At 35.4% G+C, this 19,569-nt stretch overlaps 1 protein-coding gene across 1 annotated transcript in view; it reads right to left on the reverse strand.

The window, feature by feature from the left end:
* Window positions 1-15,503, reverse strand: part of LOC148949898 (angiotensin-converting enzyme 2-like) — an 82,574-nt gene extending 67,071 nt beyond the window's left edge. Inside the window, exon 1 of the mRNA XM_089091986.1 lies at window positions 15,347-15,503. Within this exon, the coding sequence (XP_088948112.1) occupies window positions 15,347-15,426 (80 nt within the window). The 5' untranslated portion in view covers window positions 15,427-15,503. The remainder of the gene's footprint in view (window positions 1-15,346) is intronic.
* Between the last annotated feature and the right edge of the window lie 4,066 nt (window positions 15,504-19,569).

Consider the following 19,569-nt stretch of genomic DNA (forward strand, 5'->3'; position numbering starts at 1 on the left):
AAGTCTGAAATAGCCAACTACTCATCCCAAACCCGAAGTTTCAGACAACAAACACCTATGAGTGACTAAGAATCCTAGCTCTGAAAAGTCCAAAAAGCAAACTATTCCTCCCAAATCATAATTTTCTGAAAGGACACACCTATGAAAGGCTAAGAAATCTAGCTCAGAAAAGTCAAAAATAGCAAATTAACCATCCCAAATCATAGGTTTCAGTCAACACACACCTACGAATGGCTAAGAAATCCTGCTCAGAAAGGTAAAAAAATAGCAACCCACACATCCCAAATCATAGGTTTCAGACACCACACACCTACGAAAGACTAAGAAATCCGGTTATGAAAAGTCAAAAATAGCAAATTACATATCACAAATCATAGGTTTCGGACAACACTCACCTATGTTTGTGTGTGTGTGTGTGTGTGTGTGTGTGTTTGTGTGTGTGTGTGTGTGTGTGTTTGTGTGTGTGTGTGTGTGTGTATGTGTGTATGTGTATGTGTATGTCGATGTGAGTGTGTGTGTGTATGTGTGTGTGGCTCTGTCAGAGAGAGAGAAATATTCAGAGTGTGAGTGAGTGTGACTGTGTGTGTGTTGCTGTTTTTGTGTCGGGGGTGGGTGTGGGGTGTGTGGGGGGGTGGGGGGGTGAGCCCGGCGGCGCTTCGCGGGTCGGGGGGACCGTGGGGGGCGGGGGGAGGGCCTTTGGGGCCCAGGGAGGGCCTGTGGGCACAGGGTGGGCCTTGGGGGGCCGGGGGGACATTTGGGGCCCGGTGGGGGGCCTTTGGGACCCCGTTGGTCCTTTGGGAGCTCGATGGGATTTTGGGGGGCCCGGGGATGGCCATTGGGGGTCTGGGTGGGCCTTTGGGGCACAGAGAGGACCTTTGGGTGCCTGGGGGACATTTGGGGACCGGTGGGGGGCCTTTGGGACCCCGTTGGTTTTTGGGAGCCCGGGGGACCTTTGAGGACCAGGGGAGGGCTTTTGGGGGTCCGGAGGGGCAGTTGGGGGCCGGTGGAGGGCCTTTGGGACCCCGTTGGTCCTTTGGGAGCTCGATGGGCCTTTGGGGGGCCCGGGGATGGTCTTTGGGGTCTGGGTGGCCCTTTGGGTGCTTGGGGGGCCTTTGAGGGTCCGGGGGGACAGTTGGGGGCCTGGGGGACATTTGGGGACCGGTGGAGGGCCTTTGGGAGCTTGGGGGGCTTTTGAGGACCGGGGGCTTCCTTCGGGGTTGGGGTAGGAGGATTGGAACCCTTTGGGGTTGGGTTAGAGGACCTCACAACACTGTTCAAATGAAACTTATGTATTATAACGACCACACTCAAAACCTCTTCCAAAATCTCTTCAAAAATCATCTTTTAAAATGTCTCTATCTGTTTCGCCGAAATAGTTCCATAACCTGTCTAAAACGGTTTCGCCCAAATAATCCCTAAACGTAAATTCAGCGTGTTCCTTTGTTATTGGCATCTCTGCGCTAACGCATTTCAAATTAATATGAAACTTTTTCGCGCGCTACAACAATTCATCGCTAAGATGTTTCTTGCCTAATTGTTTCCGTGGCCTTTGGTTATTAATATCCTTTCGAGTTCGACCAGTAGAACTGTTCCCGAGGCAAAGACATTAATGATTTGGATCTATTCCTGGAGAAATGTTTCTAGGCGAAAATTTTTAAAGTCTGACAGATGATGTCATTGATTGATTGATCTGTCAAGAAAGGGGAAATTAATTTGTTGTTTCTAAGGGGAATTATTGATTCACGATAGGTGAATTGAGGTCGACAGCACAGGTGTTCCAAGGTCAATATTGTTGTTGTTGTAAGTGCACGCTCTCAGCGAACTTTATGTAAATCAAGTTCACAGGTGCTACTCGTGACAGGACCACGTGGTTTATGGTTTTCCAACTGAGAAAGTTCCTGTTTTTCCAAGTGAGAAAATTCCTGTTTTTTCATTCTCACTGAGAAAACCATAAAACAGACATGAATTGCTGTTGACATCCATAAATGTGACAAAGTTCCTGTTTTTCAAATTCTCACTGACAAAAACCATAAAACATCCATAATTTGATGTTGACATCCATAAATGTGACAAAGTTCCTGTTTTTCAAATTCTCACTGACAAAAACCATTAAACATCCATGAAAAACATCAAATAAATCGACCCACACACATAACCATCCATGAAAACATACATAAATGTGACAAAATTCCTGTTTTTCAAATTCTCATTGACAAAAAAACCATAAACCACGTGGTTCTCGTGCCAATATATGGTGTTAAAAAAAGTTGTAGGTGGCAGCAGGGGTGAATCGTGGGGGTTATAGGGTCACTTCTACTGTCGTTTAATTAGAACAATAAGTAGCCTTTTTAAAAGCACTAAAAAACTTCAGCGTAGAGAGTGAGGTGTTAAGGAGGGGGCAACCCCCTTCATATACATAATAATTTCTGTTCGTTTGAAATTTTTATGTTGCTCCTTACTTTCAGTTGAATATATTTTTTTTTTTTTTTTTTTTTTTTTTTTGTAAATTTTATAAGTCGGGAAAATTATAATACATACATTTTTTTTTTTAAAATATTGTCAGTTCAAGCTTTTCAAAATTAAATTAAAAAAAAAACAAGTTTTTCTAACTGAAAGTAAGGAGCGACATTAAAACTTAAAACGAACAGAAATTACTCCATATATGAAAGGGGCGGTCCCCTCCTCAATGCCTCGCTCTTTACGCTAAATTTTATTTTTGTTTTAAAAAATAAAGTTGTGAGACAGAGCCAAACTTTAGCGTAAAGAGTGAGGCGTTAAGAAGGGGACCGCCCATTTCATATACAGAATAATTTCTGTTCGTTTTAAGTTTTATTGTCGCTCCTTACTTTCAGTTTTTTTAAAAAATCTTTGTTATTTAGCTTCTGAACGTTTTTGAATTAATGCAGCTTTGATTTTGGCTCAATAATTAAAACAAAATTTGCATATTAATTTTACTTTTTTTGGCAAAATGGCTTTCTCAAAATTTTGTTCTGACGTAACTTACGAATTAACTTAGCCTACGTAACGAACTTCTATATTCGTATATTTTTATTATGTATATTAGGGAGTTCACCACCCTAGTCAATACCTCACTCTTTACGCCAAAGTTCGAATTTTGTTCGAATCACAAACCCCTGAATCACAAAGGCCGGTTAATTAGAATAGATAGCTCTTTTGAAAGTACTAAAAAAACTTTAGCGTAAAGAGCGAGGTATGGATTAGGGGGCGAAGCCCCTCATATACGTAATGATTTCTGTTCGTTTGAAGTTTTAATGTTGCTCCTTACTTTCAGTTGAAAAAAATTTCTTTCTTTTATCTAATTTCTGATCGTTAATTTCTGGGAAATCCAGCGCCCCCTTCATAGAAATGTCCCTTCCCCCAAGGAAGCATCCTCCCAGGAAAGATCCTCCCCCATAATTCCCTCCTCCGTTCCCCCCACCAGAAAAAAATCCCTCCTGAAATCGTCTGTATACATCCCATTAACCAATACTATATGTAAACAATGGACAAAGTTCATAACTTGCAGCCCTTCCCCCGGGAACTCTGGGACATTAAGTTATCCTCAAATACATATTTATTAGATTTTCGACTATGCTGAACAAAATGGCTATCTCAAAATTTTGATTGGATGACTTCGGAAGAAAAATGAGCGTGGGAGCCAAGTTGCCCTCCAATTTGTTTGGTCACTTTAAGAGGCAACTAGAACTTTTAATTTCCGTTCAAGTGATCCCTCTCACGATATTCTAGGACTACTGGATTGATACGCTCACCCCTGGGGAAAAAATAAAAATAAACAAACAAATAAACACGCATCTTTTATCTTTCTTCTGGCGAAAAATGCAAAATTCCACATTTTTGCAGATAGGAGCTTGAAAGTTCTTTAGTGGGGCTTTCTGATACGCTGAATCTGATGGTGTGATTTTCATTGAAGTTCTATGACTTTTAGCAGTTGTTTCCCCCTTTTTTTGAAAATAAGGGAACTTTTCTCAGCTGCTTAACCTTTGATGGGTAGGATTAAACTTGATGAGACATGTATATTTGAAATCAGCATAAAAATCTGATTCTTTTGATGTATCTATTGATGTATCCGTTTTTTAGAGTTTCGGTTATTATTGAGCCGTGTCGTTCCTTACTTACAGTTCGTTACCACGAACTGTTTGATATTTATGTGGATCACGGGCTCCACTAATCTAGATGGCATTCTATTGTTATTTCTTTTCAAACATCAAGATTGTGTGTGTTCTGCAGGAACATTGACAACATAAGTATCATTGAAAGCATTAAAAACTATTAAGTATCTTGAATACTATTCTTTTGTTTTTGAAAACATCGACGAGAAAGAAATATGAAATCAAACAGTTTGTGGGAACGAACTTTAAGTAAGGAGCGAACCGGAAACTCTAAAAAACGTAATTTTGATACCAATAGATACATCAATAGAATCAGATTTTAATGCTGATTTTAAATATATAAGTTTCATCAGGTTAGTCTTACTCCTCAAAAGTTAAGCGCCTGAGAAAATTTGGTGGATTTTAGAATAAAGGGGGAAACACCCCCTAAAAATTATACAACCTTAATGAAAATCACACCATCATATTCAGCGTATAAGATAACCCTACTTTAGTGGTTTAAAGCTCTTGTCTACAAAAATTTGGAATTTTTCATTTTTTTCCATAAGAAACATTACGGATGCGTGTTTTTTTTTTTTTTTTTTTTTTTTCTCCCAGGGGTGATCGTATCGACCCAGTGGTCCTAGAATATTGTGGGAGGGCTCATTGGAATAGAAATTAAAAGTTCTAGTACACTTTTTAAGTGACCTACAAAAATGGAGGGCAACTAGCCCCCCTCCTACGCTCACTTTTTCCCCAAGTCACCAAATCAAAATTTGGAGATAGCCATTTTGTTCAGCATGGTCGAAAATATGATAACTATGTCTTTTAGGATCACTTAATCTCCCAAAGTCCCCGGGGGGAGGGCTGAAAGTTATGAACTTTACCCAATGTTAACATATAGTATTGGTTAATATTGGTTATTGGGAAGTATACAGATGTTTTCATGGGGGATTCTTTCTGGTATGTGGGGGAAGGTCAAGGGTTATATGGGAGGATCTTTCTATAAAGGAAGTTTTCATGGGGGTTGGGTCATTGCTATGCAGGGGGGGCCGGATTTCCCAGCATTATTAAAGAAAAAGATCAGAAATTAAATTTTAAAAAAAGAAGTTTTTCAACTGAAATTAAGGAGCAACATCAAAACTTAAAACGAACAGAAAATATTACGGAAATGATTGGGTTCACCTCCTAGTCAATACCTCGCTCTTTAAGCCAAAGATTTTTTAGTAATTTCATAAGAGCTATTTAATCTAATTAACGGCCTTTGTTATTAAGGGGTCATTTTTAAGGAATTGCAACAAAATTCGAACTTTAGCTAAAAGAGCAAGGTATTGAATAGGGGGTGAGCCCCCTAATATACGGATTAAAAATCTATGAATACAGAAGTTTGTTACGTAATTTAATTCGTAAGTTACGTATATTTATTACTAATAAAGACGTTCGTAAATAAAATTAAACAAGTTTGGAGAAAGGCATTTAACCAAATAAAAGTAAAATTAATAAACAACTTTTGTTTTAATTATTCATGTACGGTGAGCCAAAATCAAAACCTGCATTAATTCAAAAACGTTCAAAAATTAAATAAAAAAAACAAGTTTTTTTTAACTGAAAGTAAGGAACGACGTTAAAACTTAAAACGAACAGAAATTATTCCGTATATGACAGGGGCTGCCCCTCCTGAACGCCTCGCTCTTTACGCTAAAGTTTGACTTTCCCACAACTCTATTTTTTTAAACAAAAAAAAACTTTAGCGTAAAGAGCGAGGCGTTGAGGAGGGGACAGCCCGTTTCATATACGGAATAATTTCTGTTCGTTTTAAGTTTTAACGTCGTTCCTTACTTTCAGTTAAAAAAACCTTTTTTTTTTTTTTATTTAATCACTATAATGATCAAGATGATTTGAAAATAAACTGAATAGTGAAAATAACTGAATAGTGAAAAACTGAATAGTGAAAATAAACAGAATATTTGATGTGTCATTAATTCTTGGAGACTCAGGAATTCAGAATTTTAATCTTACTGCTATTTCTATTTTTATTTTTTAATGTTGTAAATATAAAAGAAATATTTTAAAATATTTCGTTGTCAGTAAAGCACAAATGACGCAACAAGCTTTAGAATTTTACGTTAGGGAAGGGGGGAAGGGCATTAGTCAAACTCATGTTTGTAGTAATTTTTGTTCGTATTGTGGTTGACTCGAACACTCAATATAATTTTTATTCGTTTTAAGATTAATTTATTCATCTATATTTCCACCTGCTATCTACATGTTTTCTATGATCATTTATTTTAGTTTCTATTCGTTTTGGGTTTCATTTATTTTTTAATAGCAATATTTGGTCGTTATGAGTTTGAGTTGTATTAGGAATTTATTTCTGCTGTTCTTAAGTTTAATATGACTCTTCACTTCTCTCTGAAAAACTTCTTTTTCGGATTTTTTTTTTTTTTTTAGTTCATTCCTCTTCACTTTTGATTGCCAAAGCTTTGGTTTTGGTTAATATATTGAATATTTCTCCAGTTTTTTATGTCTCTGTTGTAAGAATTATAATATCTAATTCTATTTGCAGTTCCTACAGTATTGCAGATATACTCGGTTGATAACCTGGATGCACATAATCTCTTTTGATTTAGTTTAATATCCTCCTAAGCATTCACTGAAGGTTCAAGCACCGTTCAACATGCCCTGGAAGTCTCAACTTGATGCCCTCTGCTGTTCCTGAGATATTGCTGATGCCCACCTTTGAAACTCACCATGCACATAGTGTATATTTGACTTTGTTTAACGCCCCCTAATATTCTCTGAATGTAGTTACGATGTAGTTACGATGAAATGTAGTACCAGTTTGCAAGGATTCGCAGTCACAGTCACAGGTTGTCTCAGTCGGAAGTCATCGCTGTTGCAGCCGCAATCAGTCGCATTTGCAGACGCAGTAGTAGTATTTGTGGCCCTTAAAGTTTCAATTTAATACCCTTACCCGTTTCTAAGATATTGAAGTTATATCATTTTGATAACTTGGATGCAGAGAGTGTCTTTTGGTGTAGCTCAATATTCCCCAAAATTTCAAGTTATTTTTTGGGGGGAGTTTCCACTCTTATCAGTTTCGAATAAATTGTGATTCAGTCGAACACTGTTGTCAAGAGAAAGCAAAAATAAAGTCTTATCGGACAGTTATGCACATTCACAATGATTTTGAAAGTAACAGTCAGCAAAGGAATTATAAATGTTGGATGTGTTTTCAAATAATATTGATGTCGCGGTTTAAAGGAAACAGTGGAAAGTTCATTAATATAGACATTCCTTATCAACCTTCACTTTGTCTGGAGCTATCATCTGAAAGGAATCAAATTTTGACAAAATAATTTGTTAATGTACCATTTCTTCTTCCTCACCTTTTTATGCCTACTTCTGTCCTTCTATCGCCTCTTCTCATTACCAGACTGTACAAAAAAAAAAAAAAAAAAAAGAACACTAGTCTATATATATATATATATATATATATATATATATATATATATATATATATATATATATATATATATATATATATATATATATATATATATATATATATATATATATATATATATATATATATATATATATATATATATATATATATATATATATATATATATATATATATATATATATATATATATATAGTATATATATATATATATATATATATATATATATATATATATATATATAAAAAAAAAAAAAAAAAAAAAAAAAAAAAAAAATATATATATATATATATATATATATATATATATATATATATATATATATATATATATATATATATATATATATATATATATATATATATATATATATATATATATATATATATATATATATATATATATATATATATAAATATATATATATATATATATATATATATATATATATATATATATATATATATATATATATATATATATATATATATATATATATATATATATATATATATATATATATATATATATATATATATATATATATTATTTATAAAACGACCAGAAATTAAATTAAAAAAAATATATATACTTAAATGAAGGAGCAAAATCAAAACTTATAACGAACAGAAATTATTACGTATATGAAAGAAGTTGCCCCTTCCACAAGACCTTGCTCTTTGCGCTAAAGGTTTTACTTTTGTCCTAATTCTTTAAGAACTATTGCTAAAACACAATGGCTGTTTATTTAGAATAATAAGCTTTGTTTTAAAATTCTAAAAAAAAAAAAAAACTTTAGCGTACAGTGCGAGGTATTGAGGAGGAGGCAACCCCTTTCATATACGTAATAATTTCTGTTCGTTTTTAGGTTTGATGTTGCTCCATTAGTTTCAGTTGAAACTAAGAAGTTTTATTTAATTACTAACCGATTTTAAATAATACCGGGAAATCCGGCTCTCAGTCCAAGAAAAATTCCGTTACTTGTGTATTATACGCCACTCAGTCAAGTTTACGATGTGTAAAACTCGAAAATAAACAGGCTTTTTCGTTAGTTTCTTCATTACTTTAGAAACAAATGTGGGCTATATATTTGTACATTAGGGGGATGGGGGATAAAGTATATCGAGTTTGCATGCAAATGTGTTAGGTACAATTATTCTCCATATTATGAAGTAAGAATTGTTTTCTGACTTCGAACTGTCCAAATATTTTATCTCCCCCCCCCCCCTTATGTGCAAATATACAGCCCAAATTATATATTTCCCATATATTTTGTCAGTTGTCTTTGTCTTGTTTCACGCTAAGGTGAAAGAAAAGACCGAAGAAAACGGTTTGTTCTCGAGTTTTACACATCCTAAACTTGGGTGAGTGGTGTATAATACACAAGTACCGATTTTCCTTCCCCCTACGGAAAAAAAACAAACAAACTTCTCAAATTCGGAAAACCTTATTTTCTGGGGGGGGGGGGATTTACCGGGGGGTATTTTTCCGTACGGGGGTATTTTCCACAGGAGGTATTTTCCGGGGGGTCATTTTCGGAGGGGATATTTTTCACGGGGGGGGTATTTTCCGAAGGGTCTTTTCCGTGTGTAGGATGCTTTCTTCGGGGGAGGGGGGTATTTTCTGTGAAGGGTATTTTTCGCAGTAGGTTATTTTCCGGTGGGTATACGCCGTGGGGTATTTTCGGGGGGGGGGGGGTAAACGCCTAGAACCTGTCCATCTAGAGGAAAATCAGAATATGGGTGCCAGTACCCAACACCTATATTTATCTTCAAAAAAAACATCGTTGCGATATCATCTTCAGTATGTTTTCACCTTGTTTCATTTTAACCTTCCTCCGGAAGAAATGTAATATTTGACGCCTTTAAGAAATGGTTGTCTGTCGGTTTACGTTTAAATACGATTTAACCTGCCGCGTGTTCTTTTTGTCATTTTCTAATTCTATTTATTTTTGTCAAACTTGAAAGGTTTAGCTTCGTGAAAGCCATAAGTTAAGTAACTTCCTCATTTATTCAACCTCCCCCCCCTCCAAAAAAAAACAATACCCAAGATTTGTCATGATAAAAGGATAAAAGCAAGCATGGACTGAATCAGATTAAGAAAATAAAATTGAAAGGAATCACAACCTGGGACTTGTCTCAAACGACATTTCACCTGGCTAACACACAGGAGATTATATCACGCAAGTGGTACAACTTGTTTAAACAACAAAATGACAATATATATGAAAATACAAAATAAATTATAGGAAAATTGCATAAATCCCAATATCTTGACGAGATCATGTTCTGAAGCCCCTCTTCTGCATTCTTGGCAGGAAAAAAATATGTATTTAATTCTTCAAAAAGTTTTTATAACTACTCTAATGCCAGGAATAATAATCCACTTATAGGATTGATCACCGTCTGTCCGTCAATATAATGTATCAGTTGCAGGTAATAAAACAGTGTAGTAAAAATTGTCAAGGTTGATAAACTGAGATATCTTCTGACGTTTGCTAACCAGCTTTGAGCTGACCGCTAACTAGCTTTGAGCTTTGAGCATTGTAACGAGCTTTTATTGGTTTAGTTTTTATTCAAAGAGTATTTATTGCAAATCGTCAAATCAACTTGAGTCCGCTGCCATCTTTAAATACCTAACAATTTAAATATGGGGGGAGGGGGGGGCGGTTTATAAGATAAGGGAGTCCCCCTCCCCACGATATAACGAACCACTGATACTCTTCCATGGTTGCTTATGGAAAATTTTCCCCCAGACAATTCCATCTTCACTGACAATTTCCCCCGAGTAAATTTCTTGCGGACGTTTCAGCCTCAAAAATTCTATTGAGCATACTATCATTTAAAAAACAACCTGTTTTTATCTTATTTTTGATCGTTTTTCAGGTTATGGCGGAATCTCCCTATGTCGAAATTTTTCGCAGACCCCCCCCCCTCCAATGGAAAGATTCCCCCACAGAAAATTTCCCCATGGACAATTTCTCCTGCTGATAATTCCGCCATGCAAAGTTTCTCCCATGGATAATCCCGCCCACAAAAAACTAGCCCAGAGAGATACAGTTATTGGATCTTCCAACAATGTTGAACAAAATGTCTATCTCAAAGTTTTGATTGGATGACATTAGGGGAATAAGCGCGTAGGATAGGGCTAGTTTTCCTTCAATGTTTTTGGTCATCTTAAAATGGCACTAGAACTTTTAATTTCCATTCAAATGAGCCATCTCCCGATCTTATAGGACCATTGCTTCGATATGATCATCCCTTGGAAGAACAAAGAAAAAAAAAACAAATCCGCACGCTTCAGTGATGTTTCTTCTGGCAAAAATATAAAATTCCACATTTTCTCAGAGGGGAGTTTGAAACCTTTACAGTAGATTTCTCTGATAGGCTGAATTTAATCGTGCAGTTTTCAATAAATCCCTCGACTTTTGGATGTTGTTTTCCCCCTTTTTCAAAAGTCTTCTTCAAAAGTTTTCTCAGTTTTAGGCATCAAATTAAAACCTTCGGAAACCCTTTTTTGCGGGATTGGGGAGAAGGAAAGTGTACGTTGACCTTGAACTTGGAGAAATAGGAAATCAAAGATCCTTCGCACATCCTGGCTATCAAACACCAAATTTGCAGGATCTCTGGAACAGTTTGGGGAATGGAGTAAAAAATTAAAGGCAAAGAAAGAAGCGAGAGGAAAGGGGAACTTTAAATTTTGAATCGGGTATCATTTTAAAAATGTCGTATCTGAGAATTCAACATTCTTACGCTACAAGTCCCTTTGACAATTAGAATTTGATCATGTCTAAGTTTGAAGACAATTCAGAAGACACTAAATGGTACGAGGCTATCAAAATAGAGCATCTGCAATATCTCTGTATTTTCTTGGATTATCAAGCTTAAACTTTGAGGGAGTGCTAGGGCTGCCAAGAGAAACTCAAGCTATGACTTGGAGGGAAGGTACAGAGGATTGGCGAGGGGGGGGTCAAATATTTTTTCTCAGTTCACCTAAACATTTTTGCTCTACAGGCCTATATAGAACTTTTATTCTATTCACTGTTAAATAGTTACTTCAATCAAAAGACCATATAAGTTGTCTGGTGATTTAAAATCAATTCCTGGTTAAGTAGCAATGTAGACAAAAAGAAGCCTTGTGCGCCCAGGTTATCAAAATAGCACATCTTCATTATCTCAGGAAGAAACTGGAATCAGTATTCACTTTAAATTGTCGGGGGATGATTTGGGGGGGGGGGTGATTTACCCTGACTTTTGACTTAAACGGGGGGTTAAAGGACAATCGTAGAAAAATGTGTGTCTATATTGTCAAAATAGTTTAACCTTTTCACACGACTAAAAGATTTGGGGTGACAAAAAAAAACTGAGACTTAAATTTTATCTCTCCAATTAGCTAGAAAGGGAAATTTGGGGGCTGACGTCCCCCCCCCCCCCCAAAAAAAATGTTCACGGGTGATTTTCTGCAGGCGGAATGTTTTAGCGGGAGAAACGCTCCCCCCAGAACGATTTTCCGAGGAGAAATCCAACCACCTTAGAATTAATAAATTTCTTGACTAGGTGGGTTCCTACACAACGAACAACCCCGAAAATAATTTTGGCTACTGGCCCCAGTAAATGCTAGATATTTTTTTTTCTTTCTTGGCTATTGGCTTACATGGCTAGTAGACAGTTGATTTTTCGACCTTCTTGAAGAAACCGACATTCTTGAAATTTAGGTTAATATTCCCCAGGGGTGGAGGGTCTAAAAAGAACAAGGAGGGTTGTTACCCCCTTCCCGTCAATCACTTTCTAATATCACTTTTAACTAGCCGTGAAAGTTTCAACTTAATGCCCCCGGCTGTTCCATAGCTATTGTTGATAAACATTTTTAACAACCCGTATGCAAATAACATGTTCTGATGTTGACCAATAACCCCTTCAAAATTATTTGAAAGCAGTCACAATTATGATGGGTCAAAGTCGCAAGTAGTTGTAGTCAAATTAATAAGTAGTTGCAGCCGTTGTAGAAGTAGCAGTAGTAGGGGGCCCGAAAGTTTCAAGTTGAAACCCTTAGCTATTCCTAAAGTATTGCAGATACACATTTTTCATAAACAGAATGCACATAGTATCTTTTGATTTAGTTCAAAACACCCCTCAACATTCACTAAAGTTTCACATTGACATCCTTACTCTTTTGGGACACAACTGGGTTGAAACCTTCACCCCCTTCTCAATAATAATTCTTGTGCGTAAACAATCAAAAACTGCATAATTTTTAAATTGCCTTATAATTTGTCTCAAATTAAGTGTGTTGTTTATCGTCAATATTCTATAAATTATCCTAACGTTTTTTCTTTGATTAATTATTTTCTAAATTTTACACCTCCTTCCATATAACCAGGATGCACATTGTGGTTTTTGATTTAGTTCAAAATACCCCTCAAAATTCACTGTAGTTTCATGTTTAGACCCTTACTCTTTTGGGGTATAACCAGGTTGGAACATTTTTCCCTTTCCCAATGATAAATCCTTGTGTGTGAACAATCGAAAATTGCATAATCTATAAATTGTCCAATAATTTACCCAAAATAAGCCTGTTCATTCTTGTCAATGTTTTATCAATTATCCTCACGTCTTTTCTTGTTGTTGTTGTTTTGGGTTTGACGCGTTCGACCAATCGGTCATATGCGTTCGTATCACTCGATTATTCTGTGCCTTATATAATCACTAGCTTGCTTAGGTATCACTTCAGTCAATATTCATTAATCGATTTTTATTTTCAAATTTACTTCTTCCTCAACTTGAGTAAAGGCTAATGTTGAAAGCGGAATAAAATTCTTCAGTGTCCACTTATTACCTTTTTTTGTGATTTCGTCATTTAAAATCAGGTTACACCTGGAAACCCTGGTATTCAAATTTTGCGGGGTCAAGCAAAGGAACGCCTTCTAAACCAGTTTGCATTCACCCAAGGATACCGTCCCCTTTTTTATAGTATGTTCTCTTCTGCATAGCTAATTTTCGGTAATCAGACTGTCCGGCCTTAATATTTTGGGAAGGATGCATACATTTTTTGGGTTGGGAGAGGAGGATGAATTTCTAGCTGGGGGGGGGGGACTTTGCACGGGGAGAACATTCCATGGAGAGGGAATTTGCCAGGTGGTGAAATTTTCAGGGGAAATTATATACTGGGGGAATTTGTCAGAATTCCTATACGAAATTTCTTTATATGTCTTGCTTTCTCTTTACTGACTCAATTTTACGCGTGGAGGTGTTAGGGTAATTTTCCGGTGTAAATTTTCACCAGAATTGAATTGTACAAAGGATAGTTCCGTGGGGAGAGGGATTTTTCCGTTGATGTGGAGCCAGATTCCCTTACGTTAGTTAAAAAACGATCAGAAATTAAATAAAAAAACAGGTTTTTTCAGCTGAAAGTAAGGAGCAATATTAAAACTTAAAACCAACAGAAATTATTACGTGTATGAGGGGGGTGGGGGTTTCCTCCTCAACACCGTGATCTTTACGCTAAATTTTAAATTTTGTCCCGGTTCTTTAAAAACGACTCCTGAAGCACAATGGTTGTTTAAATACAACAATAAGTGACTTTTTAAACAATACAGAAAAACTTTAGCGTAAAGAGCAAGGTGTTGAGAAAGGAGCAACCTCTCTCGTATACATAATAATTTCTGTTCATTTTCAATTTTATTGCTCATTACTCTCAGTTTAAAATACAAAGGGGGTTTATTTAATTTACCTTCTACAGCTACATTTATACATCACGTTTACTTAAATAATTTTACCAATTTATTTGAACATCATGCCATCTTCCCCCACGGTTCAAATGGCCATAAGGAAGAGAGTGGTATTTTATGCTTATTTATTCATGTTTAAAATTGTATGAAGCGACCAAAAAAAGTCTTCTATTTTAATTTATGCAAATTGATTTATTTGAAATAATTAGTTTATCCAATAACTATATTATTTAAAAAAAAAACTAACTGTGAAAACTTTAAATTGACAATATCTTCTGAAAATGCCGTCAGCAAAGCCGTAAAGCCAAACAAGAAAAATAGCTTTATTGGGCTTAGTACGTACAGTAAAACTAAGGTCAAAGAAAGTTCTCCTTTGTGTCCGATAAGAATTAAAAAAATGTAGCCTATATAAAAAATGAAACAGGATTTTAAACAGAACTTTTTACGGTATTTTCCCATTATATGGGCACCTACAAGGACACCAGTCATGAAAAACCCGTTTGTGACGGGTTAATTAAATAGACGGCTTCAGAGTAATGCCATCCATAGCGTGGTTTTCATTGCGTATACGATGTTTAAACTGTTGTTTTTTGGGGTTTAGAGAAGGGAATGTACCTAGGTTAGGTTACGTATTTAACATATGCAATGCTTTACCCCCACCCCCCTAATGTGCAAATATATAGCCCAAATTTGCTTATAAAATATTATATATTCATGCTATTTTATTTTATTTCATTAGCATTAATAAAACTTGACTTTTTAGAAGTGCCCATATAATGGGAAAGTACCCTTATTACTTATGTTATTCAAATTATATAGAATAATTATCCTATCCAATAATCAGGGCGAAGCTAGGGTTTTGAGTTTGGAATCGTCCAGTGTGCCGACAAATGCGGAAACATAAGCTAAATTAAGATGCGCAAAGACGCTCAAAGTTCCAAGGCGTTGACACTGCACACCAATGCCTTGTAACTTTGGGGGAGTCCCCTTACATCTCCTTAGCTGTGCTCCTGCCACTAACTAGAATGTTTCACAAAACTTACTGCGTAAACTTTAAATTGACTACATCTTCTGAATCTGCCGTCACCAAAACCATAAAACCAAAGAAGAAAAGTAGCTTCATTGTGCTTAGCACTTGCTGCCAAACTAAATCCAGAAATAATTTCTCCTTTTTTGTTCACTAAGAATCTCATTATTTCTCTTTATCAATAATACAAATAGTCAAAGTGGAATTTGGATTTACTTGACATATTACCAGCACTGAGTAAATATTTAAACTGAATAAAAACAATTTTAAGCTGGTATTGCCAAAAGAAGCCAGCTTTTCCCATTAAATAAGCACTATTAATTTATTGCATATGAGGTCTAAAGAGCCTATAGGTAGACTCTTTTATCACCATAAATTATCAATTAACAGGTTTTGGACACAAACCAAGTGTTCTTTTTTTTATGGTTTTATTAACTCTTGCCAAAATTCGTAAAACAGAAGCTGATCGAAAACTTTTTGCACAAAAGTCCTGTGTCACGAGTACAAACTTTGTCTTCTTACCTCCCTCTTTTCTCCTCCCTCTTCGTACATCCTCCGTCTTCGTACCTTCATACCTACCCTCTTGCATGGTAGTATCTTACGTTAGTAGAAACAGGTTTCACTTATGTTAAACCTGTAAACAGTTGTTCATGTACAGGCACTGGGAACCAAAATTAAAACTTGAAAGAATAATTAAGGTTTAACCAACCGTAAACCATACGATTTAACCATAAATAAAGGGATATCTAGGCTCAATTGAGCTGCCATCCAAATGTAAAAACGTACACATGCACTTTCTATTATTCAAAGAAAATCGTCTTCAAAGTTTCTCAAGTTTTGCGGCACTTTTCCCATCTATTGCGCCGCACTAGACACAGGATTGAAGTGAAAAGTTGTTAGGATTGGCTTTAGACAGAATTCTTTCCAGTTATGCAATTAAAACACATGCCAAAGTTCACTGACACTGTAAAATTTCGATTTTTCCAACTTTGGAAAACGGGGGAAAATGCTGCAGATACGTTTTTTTGTCTGTGAAATCTTTGCAAGGGATTTTATTAGGATATTCTTGTATATACCATTCGATTCGTCTCTTTGAGCTGAATTCAGTTGTATATCTAAATTGGAAAGCAACTTTTCAGTTATATACATGTTTTTACCTTTACACGGCCTTGATACATTATTGTTTATTATCCGGGGGCTGGATGGACACATTTCTTTTATTTTCTATTATCACGAGGGAGGAGGGCCGTTACTTATACTTTAACAGTTAAACTATGGTTTAGGAAAAAAAATTCATCAATCATTGAGCATTTCAGGAGCAACCCGAAAAAGTTTCTTTTAAGGTTTAGTGTAGAAGTGCTTGATTGATTCTCAGAGAGGTAATAACTTAACAAGGATATTCCCTCAAAGTCCTAACTTACATTTTTGTTGCTGGAAAGTAAATAGTTACTCAGAGGCCAATTTCACGAAGTCCATTGTAAAATGTTATGACATACTTCCAAAAATTTGGTAAAGAGTGCATGCTCCGAATTTCACACCACCCAAGCAACGAAGCTAAATAACAACAATAGTTTTATTTTATTTTATTATTCTATTATTTTTTTTTTATTATTTTATCACTTATTTATTAGTCTAATTTTGTTAAAGTACCAAGGCCTTGTTTTTGACATGGTACATTAAATTAGATATTTTTTTTTCTAAAACCGCACGGGCTTTCTATGACGAACAAATAAAACTTCAAATGGGGTTAAGTCCTTTTATTTGATACTGAAGACAGATACTGTGGTCGAAATATCCAGATTTTTTGTATCTGTTTTAACTGTCTAGTAAAAGGACTTATCTCCATCTTAACTTTTATTTGTTCGTATCAAGGACAATGAAAATGGATTCTGTTTTTTTTTTTTTTTTTTTTTTTTTTTTTTTTTTTTTTTTTTAATTGGTCAAGTGGGAACTTGCACAGCCATATATATCTTTAAAAAAAATACTAAAAGTCGGCAACTCTTCATGAAAATATCTCATTAAGAATTCCTCATGAAGAACACGAAAAATTGGCAAAAAATAAGCTAAAAACACAAAATACGGAACAGCTTAAACAGTTCTAGTTTTCCTTTGAAGGTGTAATTGTATTTGGGAATCAACAGAGTATTAATCTTCGAATTTTTACACACAGAACCATTGTTCAAATTAAATAATTAGTTTTGCTTATCTGTTTTTGCGGTTCAAAGTGGCAACGCTGATGGAAATATGGTACCGCCATAAAAACCTCATAATTCTGAAATAATCAAAAGAAAATCGTAGGAAATTGTGGTTTTCAGGTATAAATAGACCTAAAATGGGTTGAGGGGGCAAAAATATATTTACTTTCATGTTCTTGGTATTTCAGTGAATGCAGCCCACGAAAATTCAAATTTAACTTATCCTTTTTTGGGCACTATGAATCTCGTAATTTCTCTTATTAGTACTGTAGATTTAAAATGGGGAGAAATAAGTTTATCCAGTTCTATTGCTTTTCCGAGAAAATCACTGGATCACTAGATCACTGGCACTGGATCAATATGTGTATGCCAAAATATAAGGAACAAGTAACTATATCATGTTCAACTACTGGATCACAGTCAATATTGCTTACACAAGAAAAAAGATATGGCCGTAGTTGATATTTTGAATTTTTCATCGAGCTGAAAATAAGATGGGTAAAATATCTAGTACCAAAATACAAATAACTAGAATACCTAATAATTATGGTAGCTCTTTTTTCAGATAAAGTAGGGTAGAATAACATACTCAAAATGCCGGAAGGGAATCTCAACTTCTGCAAATATTTTGCTAAATTTTTTAATGTGCATTAGCTGTAACTTGAAGTAAGTCAGCCTTTTGCAATAGTTTGATACCGAAGAATTCTCTCTGGATCAAAACATTTTCGAGAACGTAACATTCAGTTACATTTTGTATTGGACAAGGCTAATGGACGAGTTGAATTAGGATTGATTATCTTCGTTGTGCACTATAATACTATAATAATGCAGTGTTGGCCTTTCGCTGTTACAAGAGAAGGACCTCTTTTTCTTTAGTGGTTTTTTTTTTGGGGTGGGGGGTGCCTCGCTTAATTTTGTCATGTGGACTTTTGTCCGTACTTTTGTTTCGCTCATTAATTCTGTTCTTGCACTGAAGACGGTTGATTGTTCAGAGATGCGGATGAATTTCGCTTCCCGATATTTTCCTCGTTATTGGCGCTGCTCAACACTGTCTACTTTTCGCAATGTAGACATTTGCTTTTTATCCTGCATTGGTCTGCACTTAGAATCAATAAAGAACAGCATAGAATAAACAGATGAACAGTATAAACAGATGGATTGTGTGAATATGAAGTAAGTGAAAATCTCGTGATTTTGCTGGGGTGTAAAAAGTCCCCTCCCACATATGTCCTAGCACTCTAAGAAACGGTCTCGGCCAAAATATTGGCATATTATTATTCTTTTTCTTTTCAGTGGCTAGAATTATATTCGTTTTTTTTTCTTTTTTACAAATTTGTTTCTTTTGCCGTGATTAGCCAAAGTGGTCTCGCAAATTATTCGACAGAAATTCTTTATGGTAAAACACGGTGAAATTATCATGGCAAAACTTGCTATGGGGATAAGAACAATCTGGAATAAGTATAGGCTGCCTGATATAGTACTTTCATTGCTCTGGTGCAGCCCACATGATGGCTTGGTGTTTATCTCCTTGGCTTCAATAAAAAGTAGTGAATATGATTAAAGTGGGAGACAACATGGAAAATAAGGAGAAAAGTTTTAATAATTTGGAAATAAGGAAGACTCTGTCTAGCAATGAGAAATTAGAAACGGTACTAAAAGAATAAAAAATAACAAAGCTTCTGCTTCTGACAGCACGACAAACGAGTTTTAGGAATATTAAATAAAAAAAACAAGTTTTTTTAACTGAAAGTAAGGAGCGACATTAAAACTTAAAACGAACAGAAATTATTCCGCATATGAAATGGGCTTTCCCCTCCTCAACGCCTTGCTCTTTACGCTAAAGCTTGAATCTTTCTCACAACTCTATTTTTTAAAACAACAAAAAACTCTAAACCAAGTAAAAAGCAAAGTAGGCACAACGCATTATTTTTTTTTAGCCAAGGCGCTTCGTATAGAAGGAGTTGTTATAGCATATTTTAAAGGAGCTCATTCGATTGGAAATTCAAAGTTCTAGTGCCCTTTTTATGAATTAAAAGTCATTGAG

Source organism: Artemia sp. Qi Xiang Cuo, chromosome 7, assembly GCF_049724085.1.
Source record: "Artemia sp. Qi Xiang Cuo chromosome 7, ASM4972408v1, whole genome shotgun sequence".
In the NCBI taxonomy this organism is placed as follows: Eukaryota; Metazoa; Arthropoda; class Branchiopoda; order Anostraca; family Artemiidae; genus Artemia; species Artemia sp. Qi Xiang Cuo.